This window comes from Pyrgilauda ruficollis, unplaced genomic scaffold (assembly GCF_017590135.1).
Source record: "Pyrgilauda ruficollis isolate IOZ18807 unplaced genomic scaffold, ASM1759013v1 scaffold36, whole genome shotgun sequence".
Taxonomy (NCBI): Eukaryota; Metazoa; Chordata; class Aves; order Passeriformes; family Passeridae; genus Pyrgilauda; species Pyrgilauda ruficollis.
This window is the reverse complement of record NW_024525045.1, coordinates 2,918,181-2,939,205: the sequence shown is the minus strand read 5'-3', so window position 1 is coordinate 2,939,205 and position 21,025 is coordinate 2,918,181. Positions and strand designations below refer to the sequence as shown.

General features: G+C 35.1%; 1 protein-coding gene across 16 annotated transcripts in view; it reads right to left on the bottom strand.

Annotated features, from left to right (window-relative positions):
- The window catches only part of XRN1 (5'-3' exoribonuclease 1), a 36,473-nt gene that overhangs the window by 6,697 nt on the left and 8,751 nt on the right, over nucleotides 1–21,025 (bottom strand). For 8 of the 16 annotated variants that reach the window (XM_041475648.1, XM_041475654.1, XM_041475653.1 and 5 more), the window contains 28 exons: nucleotides 19,917–20,051; nucleotides 18,897–18,960; nucleotides 18,056–18,161; nucleotides 17,328–17,417; nucleotides 17,001–17,157; nucleotides 16,543–16,662; nucleotides 15,674–15,843; nucleotides 14,749–14,869; nucleotides 14,558–14,656; nucleotides 13,334–13,437; nucleotides 12,721–12,852; nucleotides 11,319–11,481; nucleotides 11,060–11,173; nucleotides 10,482–10,580; nucleotides 10,208–10,323; nucleotides 9,163–9,309; nucleotides 8,757–8,846; nucleotides 7,678–7,813; nucleotides 6,904–6,960; nucleotides 6,109–6,241; nucleotides 4,939–5,008; nucleotides 3,666–3,891; nucleotides 2,914–3,015; nucleotides 2,169–2,264; nucleotides 1,829–1,943; nucleotides 1,240–1,304; nucleotides 755–865; nucleotides 278–403 (listed from right to left, as the gene is read on the bottom strand). In XM_041475648.1, coding sequence (XP_041331582.1) covers nucleotides 278–403; nucleotides 755–865; nucleotides 1,240–1,304; nucleotides 1,829–1,943; nucleotides 2,169–2,264; nucleotides 2,914–3,015; nucleotides 3,666–3,891; nucleotides 4,939–5,008; nucleotides 6,109–6,241; nucleotides 6,904–6,960; nucleotides 7,678–7,813; nucleotides 8,757–8,846; nucleotides 9,163–9,309; nucleotides 10,208–10,323; nucleotides 10,482–10,580; nucleotides 11,060–11,173; nucleotides 11,319–11,481; nucleotides 12,721–12,852; nucleotides 13,334–13,437; nucleotides 14,558–14,656; nucleotides 14,749–14,869; nucleotides 15,674–15,843; nucleotides 16,543–16,662; nucleotides 17,001–17,157; nucleotides 17,328–17,417; nucleotides 18,056–18,161; nucleotides 18,897–18,960; nucleotides 19,917–20,051 — 3,264 coding nt within the window. Of the gene's footprint in view, nucleotides 1–277; nucleotides 404–754; nucleotides 866–1,239; nucleotides 1,305–1,828; nucleotides 1,944–2,168; nucleotides 2,265–2,851; nucleotides 3,016–3,665; nucleotides 3,892–4,090; nucleotides 4,163–4,938; nucleotides 5,009–6,108; nucleotides 6,242–6,903; nucleotides 6,961–7,677; nucleotides 7,814–8,756; nucleotides 8,847–9,162; nucleotides 9,310–10,207; nucleotides 10,324–10,481; nucleotides 10,581–11,049; nucleotides 11,174–11,318; nucleotides 11,482–12,720; nucleotides 12,853–13,333; nucleotides 13,438–14,557; nucleotides 14,657–14,748; nucleotides 14,870–15,673; nucleotides 15,844–16,542; nucleotides 16,663–17,000; nucleotides 17,158–17,327; nucleotides 17,418–18,055; nucleotides 18,162–18,896; nucleotides 18,961–19,916; nucleotides 20,052–21,025 lie in introns of those variants that run through there. The other 8 variants (XM_041475651.1, XM_041475652.1, XR_005955797.1 and 5 more) reach the window with 8 other exon arrangements.

Genomic DNA, 21,025 nt, shown 5'->3' with positions numbered 1-21,025 from the left:
TCCAGACAACATGACTTTCTTAACACTGATTATCATAATTGGTAACAGAATCTGACTTCTTACTTTCCAATCAGTTACATTTTATCAAAGCAAAGGTAACAGCATTTTAGCATAAACAAAGGTGTTTGCTAATTTTCTTTGAGAATAGCTAATTAAAAAATCATTAATGCATTTTAAAAAGCAGTATGAGATTTCATAGAGATTCTTTAAATAGAAACATTGATGCTAAGACAGCAGATGCTGAACTGCAATGTAATGATTCCTGCAGTATACAGACCATAGCGAATGACTGTGGTGACAGATGTTCCTCATTTGTAGCTCCTGCTTCCTTGGAATAAGTCTGCACTTCATTTTCTTTGGAAATTTTCAAAGAAGCTAGAAGCCTTTCCAGTTCATTGTCCTTCTTAAATTAAAGAAGAAAAAAGGTACATCAACTAAGTGTATTTATAAGCAGCTGCAAGAGGAAGGGGTATCAATTTGAGGTTAATTTTATTCTCATTCGGATTGTTTCTCTCTTACGTTGGGCAGGTCACAGGCATGTCTGTTCAGAGTGTGAACAGATATCCAGAGCCTGCATCAAGTTCTGCATATTAAAATTGATAGAAATTATTTACAGAACAATTAAAAGTTACACAGGTTTGTTGTATTTTTTAAACATGAATTTGTACACAAGCAACCAGGAACAATTGAACAAAATGGACTGGAAACTGAAGTTACTCAAAGAGCACAAGACAATCAACTCCTTAGATCCTACCCTTCCACCTGTGCAGGGACCGTCAACTGCAGCCTTCTGAATTAAAGGCGTGTTGGGACTTCCATTCCTCTTCAAAAGTTTGACATTGTACTTATTCACACCTGCGAAATTCTGAAATAAATTGCAACCATTACTATTGAATACTCTATTACTCATTATAACACAAACATATCAGAAAAGCAAAGAGCTTTTACAAGCTAATATTCTTAGAGAATTTCAGCTTATTGAACACCGAGCATTTTTGTTTTCGCATTACAGCATAGCTTTTAGAATCTAAGAGATATAGTAAAGTTGTTTGGTATCATCATACATTTTATGCACTCTCTCTCGTATTCTGTCTATAAACCTCTAATGAAAAAAAATCTCCAAAATAGATTTGCTGACTAGAAGAATCAACTAAGATGCCAGTTAAAGACAAATCTGTAAAGTAAGTCACGTCAGTGTAAAATGAGGAGAATAGATTAACTCAGTAGAGACAAAATTACCTGTTGGTTTGACATTTTATTATGTGGCTGACTTTCACCTCTTGTAGTTTTGGAATCTTCTTTAACTACAAAAGAATGCATTCTTTTGAAATACTCTTGAAAACAGTAACAGTCAAGACTCAAAACAATTAGTAACTCCATATAAATACACAGAGTTGCATTAATATGAATGGTTTTATCAAATGTTTAATTTTTACTTCATAGGTCATTTGATGTACGCTTTTCTTCTAGGATAAAATAAAACAAAGTATATCCAATAATATATCTGATTTTCTATTCTACAGATATGATCACAAGCAGAATTTCAAAGACAAGCATGGTTTTTTGTTTGGTTTTTATATTACATGGTGGCAAGTCAACAGAACACTGAACAACTTACCTAAAAGGTTTAGGATTACGTGTGGAACAATCTAATATACACACCAGGGACATTATTTGACAATAACAAGTGCAATGTAGTGTTTATAAAACTATAATAAATTATTTCCTGTCAGTAACTACAAAAAACCAAAAAGTTCTTCAGACATTTCAATGAAGGTAGATAAAGCAAGTAGTTCCCCTAAACAAAGTTTCTAATTATAGTACTTACATTTTTTATAAGGCTCCTGTTTTCTTTGCTGACATTTAAAGCTGCCGTCATTGAAGCCTGGCTTATAAAACTGATGGCCAGTTCCCAGCTTGATTTCCTGAGGTAGAACTGCACCCTAGGGTTTCAAACATCAAAGCTTAACCAGAAAACTGGGTCTCTGTTATTTACATAGTAGTGCCCTATGATTACCCCTTTCCAGAGCTATGCATACTCCATGTAACACCACTTTCACCAGACGGTTTATTTGTAACATGAAGTTTTCTGATACAATGAACCAATGTATGAAATTAAGTACCTTATATTTTGAATGCAGAGATCTGTTAAAAGTTTCTATACAAACCTTCTCATGCATGTTTTGTTGAATGTGATGAGACTTCCCAGAACTCTGCAATGACTGCCATATGCTGCAGAATTCATCATCTTGCTTACTCTGTGCCTGATAAAATAAAAAAAAAACAAGACCCCAGACAAACTCAGCAGCGATAAATTCAACTTTTGAACAGCTAAGTATATACCAAGACATTCTGGAAAATGTAAGGTTCAAGTTTAATAGTCCTCAGATGACAAATACTTTCATATTGACACTAGTACAAGTTGCAGGTAATTAATTATGGAACAAGCTGTAGAAGTGGACTGCAGTTACAATTTTTACCAAGAATCACTACTAAAGTGAAATGAGGTTAGTTTGATGATTAAGTATAATGAAACTCAGTTAACAGTTCAGAATGGTTTCAAAGCATGCTTTCATACTGGGAGTATTCTTAGATTGTATTATTAATGATTTATTTTGTAAGGCCTTCCCAAGGCTCAATTACTTCATTACATTACAGGTATGTTACCGCAGAACTGAAGCCCAGCTATGCAAAAAACTACTTAAAAAAATCTAATATCTAAACAAGGATAACACAGGATATCATATTCATTCAAGAACTGAGAGCAGTTCTGCTCCAGTCTGTATCTGAACTAAAACATCTGATGTACTAAAACAAAGCAATTTATTAATCATGAGAAAATGACACCCACCCTGAACAGAGGGCCAAAACAGAGACATTTGGGTCCGATACTAAATGAATCCAAACACTCACTTTATTTTTCTGATTGCCACTCAGAAATGATCCTTTCTGGGGTGAGTTAGAGTTGCCCTGATTTTCAGCCCTGAGATTGTAATGCTGTCTTCCATTCAGTTGCTAAATCATTGAGAGAGGGAAAAAAAAATCAGAAGTGTTTCATTGTCTTACATTTTCTTTTGGAAAGTACTTTTTCTTGTATAGACTTGAAAAACATGAGACAATTGTTTTCAAACACACCTACAGCAACATGAAATTACTAATTAAGGTAAGTTTCTTTAAAGAAAACTCTTATTAAAAAAATAAAGTGTCATTAAACCACCAAGAAACTCAATTCAAAACGTGTAATTTTCCTCCTTTATTGTCGTTTCAAAGTAAATTATAACTAAGAAGCAAAACTGAAACGGAAATCATGTCTTCCCTTTCTATGCATGGACAAACAGCCAATAAGGAAGCTTTAATTGGATCAAAGCTTTAAGGAACTAATTGCATCTCTGTCCAAACATACTATTTGTTGACACCAAATGTGGTGTCACTGTTCTGAAGTAAGTATCTATCTTTCAGAAAAGCAACTGGAGTTACTCAGAGCAAAACCACTGTCAATAAGGAAATTTTAGTCCTTTTCATTATTAGATTAATTAATTAATTTCTCCAGCATAAGAATTCTATTGACATAAAAACTAAATTTTGTTTGGACCAATGAAGATAACCATGTCAATATTTCAGACTCTAGGGAAAAACATTTTTGTACAAATATGAGAAAATCTTACTTGAGTAGGAACAAAAAGGGAGCGAGGAGAATGGTTGAGGCCTCCCAGATGCACTTTTTGTGAGCATACAGATGACAGATCAGATGCATATGAGTTGTAGTTATTCACTGCAGGCTGAGGTTTAACTATGGCCATCAGCTTTTGATTTCCCATTTCTGACCGACTACCATGAGACAGGTTAATTAAGGCACTTGAGGGCAGGCGATAACCTCTGGCAGGTGAGCACCTTGAGAAAAGTGAATTCCATAGTTGTTTCATGCAGTTTAATTGTTGCCAAAAGACAATGACTCAAGTTTGAACAACAGAAGCTGAAAACTATGCAATATTGAAATCTAGTAGCATTGCAGACAACCTGAAACCCATGGCTCCCCTTTGCCCTCTGGCTGTCAAACAGTAATTAGCACTACTCTCAGTTTATATTGTACCTTTCAGTGCCGAGCTTAAAGAAATTTTTAAGATGAGTGAATTGTTATAGCACAGTTCTGTAGTAAATATTTCTGTAGTAAATATTTCTGTAAAAGAACCAGAAAACAATATTCTTTTATTTTTCAGAAATGAAAACTGAAGTTTCAGGTTCAGTAGCAGAATTACAAATCGAAGTTAAGCAGCATTTCTGAACACTGAGTATTATCTGCAAGGGCTGTGACTGCTGAATGCAGGTAGTAGGGAAGAATTTCCTCTAACTCCCATCATTAAAACCTTAGGTAAGAACAGTAAAAATGAAGCCTGCTGGGTATATCTGAGCACCTAGAAGTTTAGCTGTTTACTTCAATACAGAAGAGTTATCACACTTAAAAAAACAAAAGCACCTCCACCTCTGGAAAAACAGTTCAGGTTTTTAATGGTTAGAATTTAGTGTCTAAGTATCAACTTTTGAGTTCAGAGTCCCTCCTTCAGAGGAACAGATGCCTTCTGCTTGGTTTTTAATCTACATGTTGAATATATACTGGCAAGAACCTATTTTCTACATATTTGTTTAGAAAGACATCTAGATCTAGTGCTTTATTCTGCTGGTTCATATTTCCTTTCTGCAAGTCAGAAGTTTATACACCAAAAAAGCCTAAAGAGCATTTCCACAATATAACGCACTTTACAAAAAATTATCACTACCCAAAGAGAATCAAAAAACACAAAAGAAATAAAAACTGACCAACACTGCCAAGAAACCAAGTTTCAAGAAGAGGCATTAAAAATACTCAACCAAACCAAAGCCAACAATTCCATGCCATCTACGCCAATAGCATGAGTCAACTCTGAACTCCGCCACACAAACCTTATAGTGAGGCCTCCAAGGAATTCTTCATCAAATAAAACTTCAAAGAGCACATCTGTTTCTCTAGTAGCTATAGAAAACAAAGCACAACATCTTCTTATATAGTTATGTCCATCTATATTATGTAAATACCTACCTATACTACTTATACAATAAATAATGAAAAGACCAAAAATGAACATCAGACCCCCAAATAATTTCTGGATAATTTCATTAACAGGAATTTGGAAATTCTTCTAAAGGTCTCACATATATCTGCCCTTTAAGATATCGTTTCAACAGTAATGTACCATGCATTACACCTTACCCATGTGCATTTACAGAACTGCAGTTTACAGCACTGTGTCACACTTGTCAGAAACTGGCAGAAAAGAGATGCAAGCCACTTCTACATTCAGGCAGTCAGAAACTAACAGCTTTAATATTAGCTTCTTGCATAATGATAGACTAATACACCTTCAAAATTATAGCAGTATTTAAGAATTATGGTGAAAAGAATAATTTTTTAAAAAACTGCACTCTAGTGTCTTTGAGATTCTGTTAGATGCAAACTGAATGAGAAAGCAGCTACTGAAATGGCAGGTAAGAAAACCATTTGTAATAGTCGATCTCAAACTGCAACACTCTGTGGGGCCTCAATAAATCGTTCTTGAAATAGATTTATGGTTCATCTTGTCAAACAAGGTATAAATCTATGCCAATTAATGGAAATGGAACATTACAGAATAAAAATACAAATTAAAAGTAAAACTGTTTAAGACAAATCATACTTGATAAAGTTTTATGTTCGATGTAAGTATTAAGGCGAATACTTGGTTTTATGTCTACTCAACTTAACTTTGCCCATATTTTCCCATAACTTCATTTTGTTCCTTTTCTGATCTGCCTTCTTCATATTAAGAAGAAACAAAGAGTAATTTCTAATTCATATATGAAGGACCATTGGGAAAGTAATTTCTTTTTCAAATAACAGTTGTGTAACACATTAAATTAAAACAGAAGGTAGGTTTTATTCAAAACAGTAAATATGTTATTAACAGGTTCAAATTGCATATGCTTCATAGCAAGAAATATGTGCATTCACAACCATTACGTAAAACACTATGCTGAATCCTGCTTTCTTATTACTAGCTGAGCTGTTAGTAGTTATAATCATAAAGAAAATATTACCTCCTTTAATTCCAATGATGGTGCCTCGTAGACCAACAGGAACAGAAAAGTTCTCTCTGACATTGACTACACGGTCAAACAGCCTGTACTCTGCATCTCGATCTGGAACAACCCCTTTCTGCTGTTCTAATGGCTGACAATAACCAAAAGACTATGTTAATATATGCAAAACGATAAGAATTACAATAAAAGTGCATTGTTAACAATATCTGAGACACACTATAAAGTAAACTTTCTGGGGATAAGAAACCATAGGAAAAAACCACCCAAAAACTAAAAAACTTTCCTCTCCAGATTCAAAGCAAACTTTCTTTTTTTCCCCTTGCAACTCTCACTACTGCTTCTGCCTGAAAATGTGATGTACACTGGCTGATGAAGAGGACCAGTTCAGACAGAACTAAAACATCACATGTAACCTGCCTGTATCAGTAACATGGGCAAGAGGAGCAATCGGTCTTATGTGAAGGAGTGAGTAAAAAGTAAAACATGGGAAAAGAGACTGCAGAAAGCACATTTTATTTTGCCTTCACGATAGAGCCAGTAAGAACTGCGGAAGCATAAAGGGCACAAGGTAGAAAAAACCTGAAAGTCTGTGCCCAACATGACAGTCTGCAGTTACAAGAAATTCTCTCCTTGCAGAAACAGACTGCTGTTTCCAAAATTATTTTCTAAAAGGCATAACAAAACGTTTCCTTTCATCAATACTGTCATAAAATTCTATTTTCCTAAAGTTGGTAAGCTTAGGTAAAATAAATATGATCTTAAACCGCCCCCCAATCCATTCACATCACTTACTCTGTACAGCAAATGGGGTTTCACAGTTACTCGCACCTTCTTGTTGCTCTTCCTCTGCTAAAGGAAAGGAACAGAAAGTCTTTACAAACCAGTGTAGGAACAAGCACTGGAATATATAAAACAAAATTCCTGAAAACATCATGTAGAATTCTTTAGTTTCTTTTAGGTAATGGTACAGAACTTTAATGAAGTATTTAGAGTAAGTCTAGTTTTTAAAACACGTTGGATTTCATACCAATCTGTTAGTTGTCTAATTCCAGATTTCACACCAATTTTCTAAGATGTCCTTGCAAGTTATTTCAAAAAACATCAGCCCATTATTTCATATGGCCTTGTCCCTAGCTTTTACTTTAGTAATTTCCTTGGCCACTTTTTTCATCTTTTGGTCTGCAGAAAGTAACTTTCTAATTTTGTGCAGACCAATGAGAAACTGCAAGGGAAGAACAGCTGGGATTTCAAATAAAAAGAGCACCTTACTATTTTTCAATATATACTGATAACTGTTCCTTTACAAAACCACCAAAAGGTATAGCTCAGAGTATGTCCCACTACTGATAAATCACGCCTAAAAGAGTGAATTTCTTAAAAAGATTAATAATGAGCTCTTCTGAATTTCTGGGATATTACAAATCCAGATTTTACACTATATTCTGTGTCCTTTTTCTTTGGAATGGCAAGTAATCTTCAATTGTCTTATTTAAATTCAAGAACTTCAAAAATAACAAGCATTGCTTTTTGGTTCACCCCTGCTCACAATGACACCAAGCTGTGTACCTTGCATTTCTCTACTTCTTCTTCAATTTTCTCAACAATGGCTGCATCCAAAATTTGCAAGTCACAAGATGAGCGAGACAAAGCAGACACAGGATGTGCTTTTAACCAGGCAACAATTTCTTGCACTTTCTCAGCTCTGAATAAAAAATGGCATGAATAGAAGCTTTTAGCTGCATAAACCAGGGATTTTACCATGTTCCCTAATTGAATCAGTCAAGTATTATCATACAGGCACACTGATTATATATATTCATAAAGTAATAGAATCTAAAGGATCTGTATGACTTAAGAAGAGTCAGAATTATACAGTACTGTTTCAAAACGATAAAGTTTTGTTTAATAAAAAAATTACTAAATTAATTAAAAGTATTCAGCAAATTAAGTTTGCATCCAACCAACAAACTGTGTCCAAATGTGATTACTGGTTCTGTGACCAGCTGTTTCTAACAACACAGGAAGAAAGAACTTCACAGGGGAAGACTCTGGTAAAATGGAGAAAAAAATCTGAGATTCCTCTACAAGAGGAGTCCCACACCAGTGTACCACAAGGTAAGAGTCCTGTAGACTTACTGACTGAAGCCTATGGATTGGGTTCATTGTCTAACAACTAAAGCTTTTACAAATTACCATTTTGTGTCTGGAACCAAGGTTGCTATTTTTCTCCCACATAAATGTATACTAAAAATGTGCAAAATACTTCCAACTCTGTAGGATTTATTTTTCAAATTCTAAGTGATTTCAGACAATTACCACAATTGTTGATTATTTAAAAAAAAATTATGACTAGTCATAGCTATTCTTACTGTAGGCTATTTTAAAAGCAAGAAATTATGAAATAACCACTGAAAATTGTATTTCTCATTTACTGGACTTGAGGTTGAAGTCTAGCAGAAACCTGCACTCCATGACTGAAAAGTACAGCATTCAAATTATGTTTTCAGCCATCACTGAACAATTAGGCTGCTGGAGGAACAGCAAGGTTTCAGTTACACAGCAGCCACCGCACGATCATTACCAATTTCACAACTGTCAGTCTTTATTCTCATTATTGTAGAAAAGAGATAAGGACCATGGCTTACCCGTTCTCATCCTCTCCAGGCCAAATGTCATCTTCGTAGCAGATATCTTCCTGACTGTTCTTGGCTACATAATTAAATAGTTCAGGCACCCTAAAAACCCCCAAATATATGGAAGATAACTTTAGTTTCACATCAGCATAGAGCACAAAAAAGCCCCATCAAAATAAAGTATGCTGCTAGGCTTCAAAAATTGTGAAGCCCAGATGGGTTATTTTTTACTTAATTTAGTATCATACTGCTAATTTTCCAAAGGCAAGCTGCTAACGCAATTACTCTATCCCAAAATAGAATACTGGAATAAAAGAAACAAACTCATTGTTCTTAGAAGACCTGTGACCAGAGGACAAATCCCAACAATCGATACAAAGGTGGGCAATTTGGATGAAGCTCATATCCAATAATTTACCTTTCTAAATACTCAGCAAGTAGTTGTTCTACTGCAGAAGAATACATCCATTCATTTCCAACTTTCTTAGTATAGCCAGGAACTTCTTCATTTTTCTTATTGAACTTCAAGTTTAGCCCCACATTTGCTTTGTGATCACCATGAGGACTGGAAATAAGAAAAAGTTATTAACTTACAATATGTGTGTGTGTTTACATACATTAAAAAAACCCTCATAAACATACACTCATGGCCTTAAACCACAGAAAAATTAAATTCATTGTATTGTTTACGTGTTAACATTGTGTCAGCTGTAAATGTCACAGACCAAGAGCTGTGCTATGCTAGCTGTCCACCCATGTGCCTATACTTCATTGCAAAGGAGGGTAGGAAATATTTTGTATTTCTTCCTTAATTGAGACCTAATCAACCACAATCAACCTGGCATTTCCCAAGGTGCAGAAGGATGTCCTTGAACAATCCATCAGGAAGAAATGTACACATCAGATCACAAGGAAGATGCTCAGGCATCCATCAACCATATCTTTAAAGAGGAACCACAATTTTGACATTCACAGGACTACATTAATTCCCCCCCTTAAGTATTTTAAGCAGTCTTAACTAGTTCTGAAAAGAAGCTACAAGTAAAATTAATCTCCCTTTATACTAGCAGTACTAAGTACAATGAAATTAGATCCTGATTCCACTTTTTTATTCTCAGTATGGCAAAGTCAGTTTAAACTCCTAATTCAATTTTGCAAATAGCTAACCAGGAAAGTAAGTTTTATGTCAGTCTACAATATGAAAGCAAATAGAACTGTCCAGTAAACAAAAATTTAAAACTTGCTTCTGATAGAAAAAAAGCACTGCATATCAACTTAGTTTACAGCAATATATATACTTTAAAGAAAGCTTCAATACTCAAAGCTTCTATACTTTAAAGAAAGCTTCAAATCACAAGTGTGTGCACTTGATTAAAAAAAGCACTTAAACACAGCAAAAATTCTGTAGAGTTATAGCAGAATTTAAAGCTTCTCTACAGTCAAAATTTATAAACAAAACTTACTTCTTCTTTGATCCTCTTCCAATAAAGATACTCCCTGTAAATCTGGAGACAAGATATCCACTTACTCCAAGACGGCTGGCCAAAATATATGCAGGATTGTATTTCACAGAATATTTCTTTAAAACAAACAAACAAAACATATTGGCAATGTCTAAAGGATTTTTTACACAAATGGTAAATGAATTATATGGAAACATCCCTGAAAGACATTTACCATTGCAAAATCTACTTGATACATTGTTTAAGCTTTTACTAGAAAAGCAGAAGCACTCACATGCTGGTTCTGTATTAAAGTATCAAGCTGGGGTTCACACGGAATATTAAAAACTACCCGGATTCTGCCTTCTGGGATCACATCATGTGAATCGTGAACCTTGGAGAGAAACACAATAGGTTACAAGTGCTACAGAAGTGCTATTTAAAACCAGCAGTCTTTGGATAACACACCTCTTGTTCTATTTCATCAACAATTTTGGTGCAGTAGGCACAGGGATGGTTTGGGATTCATCACCTTGCCTTGACTTGTACCTTGCTTCCTCATAGAGCCAATCAGTCAGCAATAAACTAAACGATTTCATGACTGAAAATAACACAAGTAGGAACTTTATGTATTGTCCCAAAGAACTAATAAAAATAATCCTGCATTCAAGTTCTGCTTTTTCCTCTTACATAAGCAAGAAGAACATGGAAAATAGAAGATCCCACTCTATCTCAGACTAAACCACCAGGGAACCCTAGATTAAAAACTTCAGCTAGCAAATGGCCACTACTGTCACACATCATCTTAGATTATTTTACATTTACAAAAAGAAAAAATCTACAGGGAAAAATTATGAAATTACTGGAACTAACTTCTCCCATGCAGCCATAGTAAGGAGATCCCAGCATGAAGGTTGTACTTCCAGGAGGAAACAAATCATCCAAAGTTTTGATGCTTGAAAAACTAGAGTCAAAGGCTTTGATATCCTACATGAAAGAGACAACAGTGGTAATCTTAAATATCATTCAATTCCAGTAGAATAATTACAAAGTTTACATAAACAGACACTCAGTTTAAAACATAGTCTGAGTCTGAAATAATTCAGAGAAGATACTGAACTTGTATATTTACCTTGACAACTGTTTGGTAAACAAAAGGAAGAACTTGTTTAGACCACTGCTTCTCCAAATAAACTTCTCCATTTTGGTTTAGTTGATATCTATTACCAGTGAGTAACTGAGCATATACAACTACTGATGTTTCATGGATAATTATTCCTTTCCTTCTCTGGTACCTGAACACAAAGCAGAACATTTAGTGTGATTACAATAAACAGAACTAAACCAAGAGGGTAGAATTAATTTATTGAAGTAAAATTAAATAAAATAAAAAACCCTCTTTAAAAGAGGATTCTAATAGTTTTCTTCTTATTTTACACAAGATACAGAATAAATGGCTTAACCAGCTGTTTACCTGCTGTTGCACAGCCATCACTACAGAGCTCAGAGTATTAATTTAAGCACATTTAATCTTTACAGTGGAAGGGTTAGGGAAATTAAATCAGTTGACTCAAATGACAGATAATGAAATGCCAAACTGGTGCCAGATTGATTTTTGCCTTTTTGCTTTTATATATTCTCTATAATCTTTACATATCCATTTGTAGCACTCTAGCCTATGACAGTATTCATAGCTAGCATTTTTCCTACTCTGTTAGACAGAAAGACAAAATAAATTCCTTGGCAGCTCCAAGCTGGAGGTCCAAGGTTAGATTCTCTGGGAAGCCAAGGTTGAAAATAGCTCTCCAAGACATTTTCATAAACAAAGTTTAGTTCCTGTCTAAGAGGGGGTGGGGGGGAGGAATTCAGAAAGGGTTGAACCAAGGGGGAATTACCTCATCACTAATATCTCTAATTGAGGATTCTTGTCAGTTATGCTAATTGGCTAAACACATAAAAATTGTGTGTGCTTTATGCTCCAGATGCATCTTCAGGTGCCTTCCATCTAGTGTGCTGTGCCCCTAAGGATCTTTAGAAAGGTAACCCCTTTTATCACATAACTGCCTCTGGCTCATGATTTTAGGATCAGCAAAAGGCATCAAAACTACTATAACTCATTTTTAGTCTGCTGAGCACCCACACTCTAGAAGAGCAAGAGCTGAACTCAAATTTAACAAAGCTAAGCTATTTGAGGTGCAAGTTGATTCCACATTACTTCATTCTACATACTTTCTACAACTGAAGATTGCTAACATCAGAACAGAAAACATAGAGGGAGAATAAACACTGAAAATAATTTATTTTAGAGTTCTTTTGTAACAGCATCTAACTTTAGTTACCTCAGAACAGACTCCATATACTCTGAAATTTCAACATAAGCTCTTTTATGTCGTTTTAAATTTAAGCAGACTTGATTAACCTTTATCATCAAGTATGCAGCAGCTCTTCTGTGCTACTTAGGTCTGTAATACAGGAACACAACACAGCCAAGACATAAAATGCAAAGCTACACTTTAATTTTTGAAGTTACTTACTGCTCTGAAATGCCTTGAACTTCTTTTACCCACATGCTTTGCTCCTTATCTCCAACATAAGCCACTTTAGTTGGGGGTACTGCATTTCCCATGTAAAGCTTCTGTGTGCCATGTGGTTCTTCCAAATAAAACCTTAAGAATATTATGACAGATAGGAAATTTAACCAAATAAGATTAACCTAGACATAACCAATTGTAAACAAAACTGAAAATAGTTAGAAATGACTTGCAGCATTGTTTTCTCTATCCCTTCCACAATGGTCCACACAGCATGTTTTTAATAAAAAATACCAGTACATGTGCTATTCATAAAGGAGGATTGTATAGAAATGCTCATAGTGTAGATTTCCATGCATGCTTTTTTCCCCTTGAAAACTAAGAAGGAGCTCTCCCAAGCTTCTACATCTATAACAAACAGTGAAAGACTGGACTGCTACAGAGGTAACCAAACCTCAGAACAATTTTAAACATTCTTCACCAAGCTGCTTTGTTACATCTGGACTAATTGGTTGTTAGTTTAACAATAAAATCAAAATTTCAGTGCAGCCCAAGGAACTTAACTTAAAAAAAAACCAATAAGACAACAAAGAACTACATATCAAGTAACTCTTACTTAGTTTCTCCATCTGACACTGCAACAACTCTGGCTTCTTCAAGGTGGGGCCAGTTAACAAAAACTCTCTTTCCAAGTACCGAACTGGCAACATTTTCTACCATCTGAAAAAAACCCCAGAAGTATTATTACTAATTGTTTAACATACTAAAAGATTTTTGTTACAGTATTTTCAAGCTGTTTTTGCAATAAAAACTACAGTAGTTTAAAAATAGATTTTCTTGCAGAGTAAAAAACTAATTTTATCTTGCTAAAATGTATTTGATACAGATTACATAAACCCTGATTAAAAATGTGGCTCTTTACATGTTGCATGTGTTACTTGGAAGACCTGGGATAATTTGTATGTCTCATATACGTTTGCTAAGTACTTCTTCTATTAAATCACTTAGAACTATTTGTGTCTCTGGGATACAATAAACAAAATGATCATTTGAGATTATCAAAGTATTTTGTATGCTATATTTTACTTACGTATCACATTGAAAAAAAGGAACAACTTTTATGTCCACAACTTCCTAGCATCTGTAAATTCAGTCTCACCTTATGTTCTTTTGTTCCAATGAGTCTCTGCTATTTTTAATATATTAATTTGGCTTATTTCATTTTTCTTGCCATATACCTTCAATATGTACTCTCCTTATCCCTCTACTGTAAAATCCCATCTTAATGTTTTCCTCCTCTCTCCCTTATTTATTTCTGAAATTTTTTCTGTTCTACACTTGTCATTTGATACTTTGACTCTCCTCTCTAATTTCTCTATCAAACAGCCTCGTTAGAGTGGAAGGCTTTAAGTCTGCTTTGTTGATTAAAAGGAAACACTTTTTAAGTGGTCATCCCTTCAATTAGACAAAAGACAAACACCACTGGTCTGGAGACTTTTCCCCTGCATTTATACCATTCATTAGCCACCAGATCCTTATCCAAGAACATATAAATGCTACCACAGAGAAAGGCCAAAAACTCAACCAAGGACTCTGATCCTTCCTATTGTGAAGTCTGGAAAACGATAAATTATTTTAGCCGATACCCAAAATTCTACACTATTTCCCCACAAATTTAGCATTTAAACACAAAATCAAATTCAATTAAATTTGATTAAATTTAATTTAAATTCAAATCTGACCATTTAACAAATTCAGCCTTCTTAACAAGTCTTTTGTCCAGCTGTGGGGTTTTTGTTTTTGTTCGATTTTGGTCTTTTGTTAGGAGCTGAATGCTTACCTGGTCTTTTGAATTCTCATCAACTAAGATTTCCAACATCATGTTTTCTCCGTGGCTGCTTTGCTGAAACACTTGTACACCACTTTTTTTAAGATAGAACTAGGTAAAAACAAAACAGCACATAAAACTTGAGCTCTTACATAGTGATCTACTATATACAATTGAAATGTTGGAAGAGAAAAATCTTTTACCTTATGTTTAATGTGCTTTAAAGTAGGAAATCCACAAAAATACAACGCACTCTTGTTGATTTTAGTTATCTTATTGTGGGTTATTTCTACATGCCAAGCATTCAAAGGTATTGTTTTATACCTAAAAAAGAAGTGGCACAACATTTGCTCATGCAGATTGACCTTCACCTCTAGAAAAAATCATTACTCATTCACTCATTAATTGCCAAACCCTTTGCTTTTCAGTAACTAATTTATGTCACTTGGAATATATAGAAAGGACTATAAAAACCCCCATGCTATTGCTCCAGAGAGACTATTCATTAGGAAAAAGAAAAAACTTCAGGATATGTGCCAAACTCACTCTTAAATAATTGTAATTACTGAATTCTAACTAGCAATGTTTCCATATGGTATCATTCATCTTCACAACTGTCCATTCTTTACCGACTGCAATCCAGCAACAGGCATTCCTCCGCTACTTTGCTTTAAGTTTGACTACTCTTAAGCTTATGTTTCCATTTCATCTTCAGTTCGTGTGAAATAAAGCTAGCTACTCCCAGTGAGAAGAAGGTGGAAAACAAATTTGTGTTTAATTCTCTACACTGGATTCAAATGCTTACATTTATAAAAATCACTCTGAAATTAGCATGCCAGTAAATGATCACTATTTATCAGATATTTGTACCAGTCTTTCATCCTCTGTCATAAAAAGTTTAGTTATTCTCTGGATTGCTTTTGACAACTTGGCACTGGTTCATCTGTTTTGCAAAGTAAAATCTGAAGGGACAAATACTTTTACTGTGCCATCCAGAGCAGGCAACATCTAATTCAGTATTTTTCATTTCTCAGTTTACACATTGTCATAGGCAAGGTTTGGTTAAAGTGTCAGTAAAAATGCTCCAACTACTTTTAGCCTGCTCTAAAATAGTTATGCCATCATTACCTTGTGTGACATCGTTCTATGGCAGGGAATTTCTCTGGCCATGGTGACAAATACTGGAACTCAGCATCTTTGTCATACCAGTACATCAAGCAAGCACTGTGAGTGTTTCTTCGTTTCTCCTCTTCTTTTAGGCCCTTATTACAGGATTCCATGGCCTGCAGCAGTCGTTTCTAAATTTTAGAGGAATTAGCATATGTGAAACTGGCAACAAAAATTAGCATGGAAAAAACCACACTGGGAAAGTAACCCAAGAAATCCAGATACCCAAATGTGCTCAGTGTCCAGCTGCAGCCTCACCCTTTCTCCTGTCCCTGATCAAAATGCTCTCTGAACAATTACCATGGAATGGCTTTGGAGATTAATCACTCTTCTGCAAGCCTATTTCCAAACGGTAGCCTTGTCTAACACTGTTGTCCCATATGCAAAAGCAAAGTACTATTTTATTGCTCTCAATTTATGCTTCCCTATTACTGGTGTTCATGTGAAGGATTTACTGAAAAAATACTTTCTTCTTTTTCAAGTGTTTATTTTATTTTTCCTATAGATGTTCTCTATTTTTATATGTACACAGGAACAGAATATTTTTCTCAAAGAAACTGAACCAAAATATTTGAATAGCTGATTAAAAACATTAACAACACGAAGTCCACAGCCATTACTTAGGACTTCTGCCAACTAAAACTAACTTTGCTTGTGGTAACTTAATCTAGACTTACTCCCCAAGCAGCAAACATGTATATTTTTTCTGTGGTGTTATCAAGTGTTAATTTAAACTTCCACTAAATTGCATGTCTAACTGCTGATAAATTAAGAAATTCAGAAGTTTTGTAATGCAGTTTTTATGGACAGCAGATGCTGAAAGAACTTACCTCATCAATAAACGGGATTAATACTACAGCTTCCCATTCTTGCTGTTTACCATTTAGGTCAGTTTTAAAATCAGGTGGATAATATTCTATAATAGGAGAGTCTTGACTAGTCATCAAATGCTAGGAAAATACAATAGAGATGATATCAAAGGCAATTCAGCACTAATTGTAGGAAGTGACAAAGGAAGGCTGGTATTAAAACCAATTCAATGCTGTACAGGAATGAAACATTTAATTGTCCTAGCTGAAAATTGCTCAGCAAATGCAAAATTTTGTATTTATTACTAACTTTACAATGCACATATAGTAACAAGTAGAATATTTAACCATACATCTAAAATGTAGAGATAGAATTTAACTAGCAAGACATGCAAAACCACCCAGAATAGAGTAAAATAAAATAAAGCAGACAATGAGTAAGCAGTAGATAGATAATGCAATTTAATTCTATATCTTACCTGGTAACATTTAGGTAGCAGATCTTTGCTAGCTGCTGGAAGTACAGCAAGAAGCTGTTCAAACGGCATAAAAGGTTTTCCAAGTTCGAACTTGATTTTGAGTTCACTGATGTTGTGAATATCTGACAGGTAAGGCGCATAATGATAAGGGTAATACCTGCAGGTTAAAAAAATCCCTTAAGTGACGTGACTTAATTAGAGCACAGCAGTGTTTACAGACCAGAAACAAACCAAACTACATTAAGTGTTCCCAGCACAGAAAATGAAATACCACAATGAAATACCACTCTATCTTTCAGCAGTCTCCCATTTAATGCTTTTTCTTACCAGCTCCATGATTGAACTCCATGGTAGTAATAATGCAAAATCCATTGTATTGCCTGGACATAACATTCAGCTTGATCAGCTAAGAAGGCACTTGAAAGAAAAAGGAAAGATGTCTATTAGTTTTCTCATTTTCACTGGTATATAAAAAGTACTTAGCACCTTGTACATAGGGATGAAGATAGAACATTTTGGGAATCTAATAATACCATGATTTTCTAGATTCATTTTCCCTCTGGTCCTCAAATACTTATTACAAAGAACTTGATTCATAGCTCTTGTTGCACTAGGCAAAATCACCACCACTGCAGTACTCTGCCATGTGTTCTCTGCTTTTGACATGGGATGAATATTCTGTCTTTTACTAGAATCACAAAATGTTGAGGGCTGGAAGGGACCTTACAGATCATCTTGTTCCAAGCCCCTGCCATGAGCAGGGACACCTTCCATAGACTGGACTGCTCAAAGCCCCATCCAAGCCCTGGCCTCGAACACTTTCAGGGATGGGACATCCACAACTCCTCTGGGGAACCCGCTCCAGTGCCTTGCCACCCTCACAGTAAAGAATTTCTTCCTTATTATGTAAAGTAAACCTACCCCCTTTCAGTTTGAAGCCACTATGCACTCCTGAAAAACATCTCTAATGCATATATACAAATGTATGTCTTGAATATGTATGTACAAAGACTTGTCTTCAGCATTTAGGAATAAAAAAAGAAGAATATACTTACTCAGACACTACTTCTACACCCATTTTTGTCATGTAATAAGTTCTTTTGTATTGCCTAAACTCAGTTTCAAACAGATCATCATCTTCTGGTTCATCTTCCAATGTGGCTGGAAAACCAGTCATGAAAAAAAAGGATAAACATTCACTTCTCTACTACAGTACGGTTTGAAAACATTCACTTCTGACATAAAGCCTTAATTTTACTCCTCAATTCAAAGCTATAGGTACTCACACGCTCCTTGCACTGAAACAATAAAACAAAATCTTTACCCAGAGAAATTCTGGAATTTTTTAAGACAGTCAACCCATTTTTAGCCCAACCACAAGAAAAGAGAAGATAATATAAGCCATCAAAAAAAAAGTCTGAGAATATAGTAAAATTAATTTTAAAATTTAATTATGTTTAGCAACATCATCTAATATCACATAGTAACATTCATACATTTTTGATAATTAATTTCAAAACATGAGCAAGAAATATTTCCTACAAGTAGAATGAGTTTAAAACCAACCACAACCAAAAATCCTAAAGCTATACAAAAATCTGTTCCCTTGTCCCCCTACCTAAGAAAATACCTATGGATACAATTATCAAAACCATAATATTATTGAAGATTTGTTCATTAATTCCTTTAGTTCACCATGGAAATACAGGGCAGGGAAGAAGCACCTCTAAAGCTTTAGCCCCACTCTCTCTCACTAGAGCAGTTCCACTTCCCAACAGATGACTGCATGTCTTGCATTCAGATTAAGCTGATCTCAGACATGCAATTCTTACAGTTCTTTGAAATCTATACACACATTTTTTGTTATATATGTATGGAAAAATTATTTGCACTTACTTTTAGGGGTCACTTCACCTTCATTTTTTTCTAAAGCAGCCAAAGATATAGAATTTTCCTGAGCCTATTAAATTAAGATTTGAGATAATGTGAAAATACAGCTTAATGTGCATGAACATCATTCAAAACTTGCAACTCAAAATGCTACAATGAAATGCATAAATATTATTTATTATAAACCCCATTTCCTTCTCTTACAATTGCTTCAAGAAGATTATTTAAGCAGACAAAAAGGACATATCAGACAAAAGGAGCAGTGTCAAAATCTTAACTACTTCTCAAAAAATACCTGAATATTTGTGTTCCAAAACGCTACTCTTTCCAAAATTGCTCTGTACACAAAGAACAGGGTAACAATATACAAAGATTAAATGCAGAGGAATTTTCTCCTGCTACTCAACACTGCTGAAGCATATAGTGAAGGGCAGTGAGTGGAAGAGGTGGTGGGGGAACTTGACACTGGGGCAGAGACAGGATACTGTTATGTAGTAGTACACACATATACAAGGTGCTGTTTCTTATTAATTGGTTATATCTTGAACTGCAAGTTTAATACTGATCTGAGATAGCTCACCAATGAAATTGCTTGTTCCCTATTTGCTGTCCAGTAGTTAGCCAATACCAAGACATACATCAATGTTCTATCAGTGTATCTGAAATATATGGAACTTGCAGCAGACCATGCATTAAAAATTAAGATTATGAAGCATAGCAGGTTTGATCATAACACACACAGAAGTTAAGTTCTGCTGTTTTTGAAGAACAGCAAAGCATTAAATACAGGTTCATGAGACTAAAAACCATGAGCACCTGCCCCTGACTGAACCATTTCATCACTCACAACCAGCAGTGCATCAGTGCATACAGGCAGAATGCAAACTATTACAATCTACTATCTTTTCTGGATGAAAAAAAAATCTCAAAACAGAGATTTATTCCACTTAATTTGTCTAAGATTAAATTACTGATTTGCAAAACATAACACTCTTATTAGCGAAACTGTGCATATAAAACACTGACCTTTTGTTTCTTTTGTTTATTTTTTCTGGCTTCCTCTGCTGCAATCCCAGCTGCTTCGTTGAGGTATTTATTGCCCACTTTACTTTCAAACCATTTTAGGTCAACAAAGACTTCACTGAAGTGCTCACGATCAAACTGTGAGATTACAGTAAGTTTGCAAATATTTGAGGGATGTCAAATTTAGAATGCCAGATTAACAATATCATTTTAATATGTGCATTAGATTACATCTAGAGTAATCTGAACAGAAACATTTTGCCCTAGAGATAAAACTAAACAGATGAATACTAAAAGTCCTGTTTCTCTGCAATTTGTAACATACAGCCAAGCCATATTTTGTTTTCTTTCAGTAAGGCAGCAAGATGTAACAAAAAGGAATTAAATAACTTCTACACTTCACTATCAACTCTAGGAGCAGTACACATGTAAGGTCTGGTTGATACAGCCTTCCACCACAGATCTAACACTTTCATAGCTCTATCCAAGAACCAGAAAAATAAGGCTGAGGCAGGGACAACAGACAACCTCCCTCTTTCCAGGTTCAGCAGAAAGTTTAATCCTTTCCATTTCTATATGGCCTATACCCTACCTCTTCTCTAGGATGGATTACTGCGCTAGCACTAAATAAGATTACCTTCTGTACACTAGTTAGTTCATGAACAACACTGATGCCTGCCTCTCAGAGATGCTCCTTGATCTTCACTAGTGATTTTCATAAAAATCTTGGAAACAATTCTCCCCCGCCAAAATGTTCAGACAGCTTTCTCCACAGGAAACTACCAGCAGGGGAAACAAAGAACATCGCTGCATGCAGCAAGCTTTAAGAATACACAGAAATCACACACAATTCTGAGCTGGAAGAGACCCCCAAGGATCATTGAGTCCCACTGTTATGTGAACAGCCCTAGAGGGACTGAACCCACATCCCTGGCTTTACTGGCACCTGCTCTAACCAGCTTTGCCTGATACTGCCACACTGATGGGAAGTGAGTACTATGATTCTATAGGTGAATCCTCATTTGACTTGCAGTATTAAAAGCACTGTGCTGGCTAAAGCACAGATCAAATGATTCAATCTTTTTCCTCTTATGCTATAAGATCAGACAATA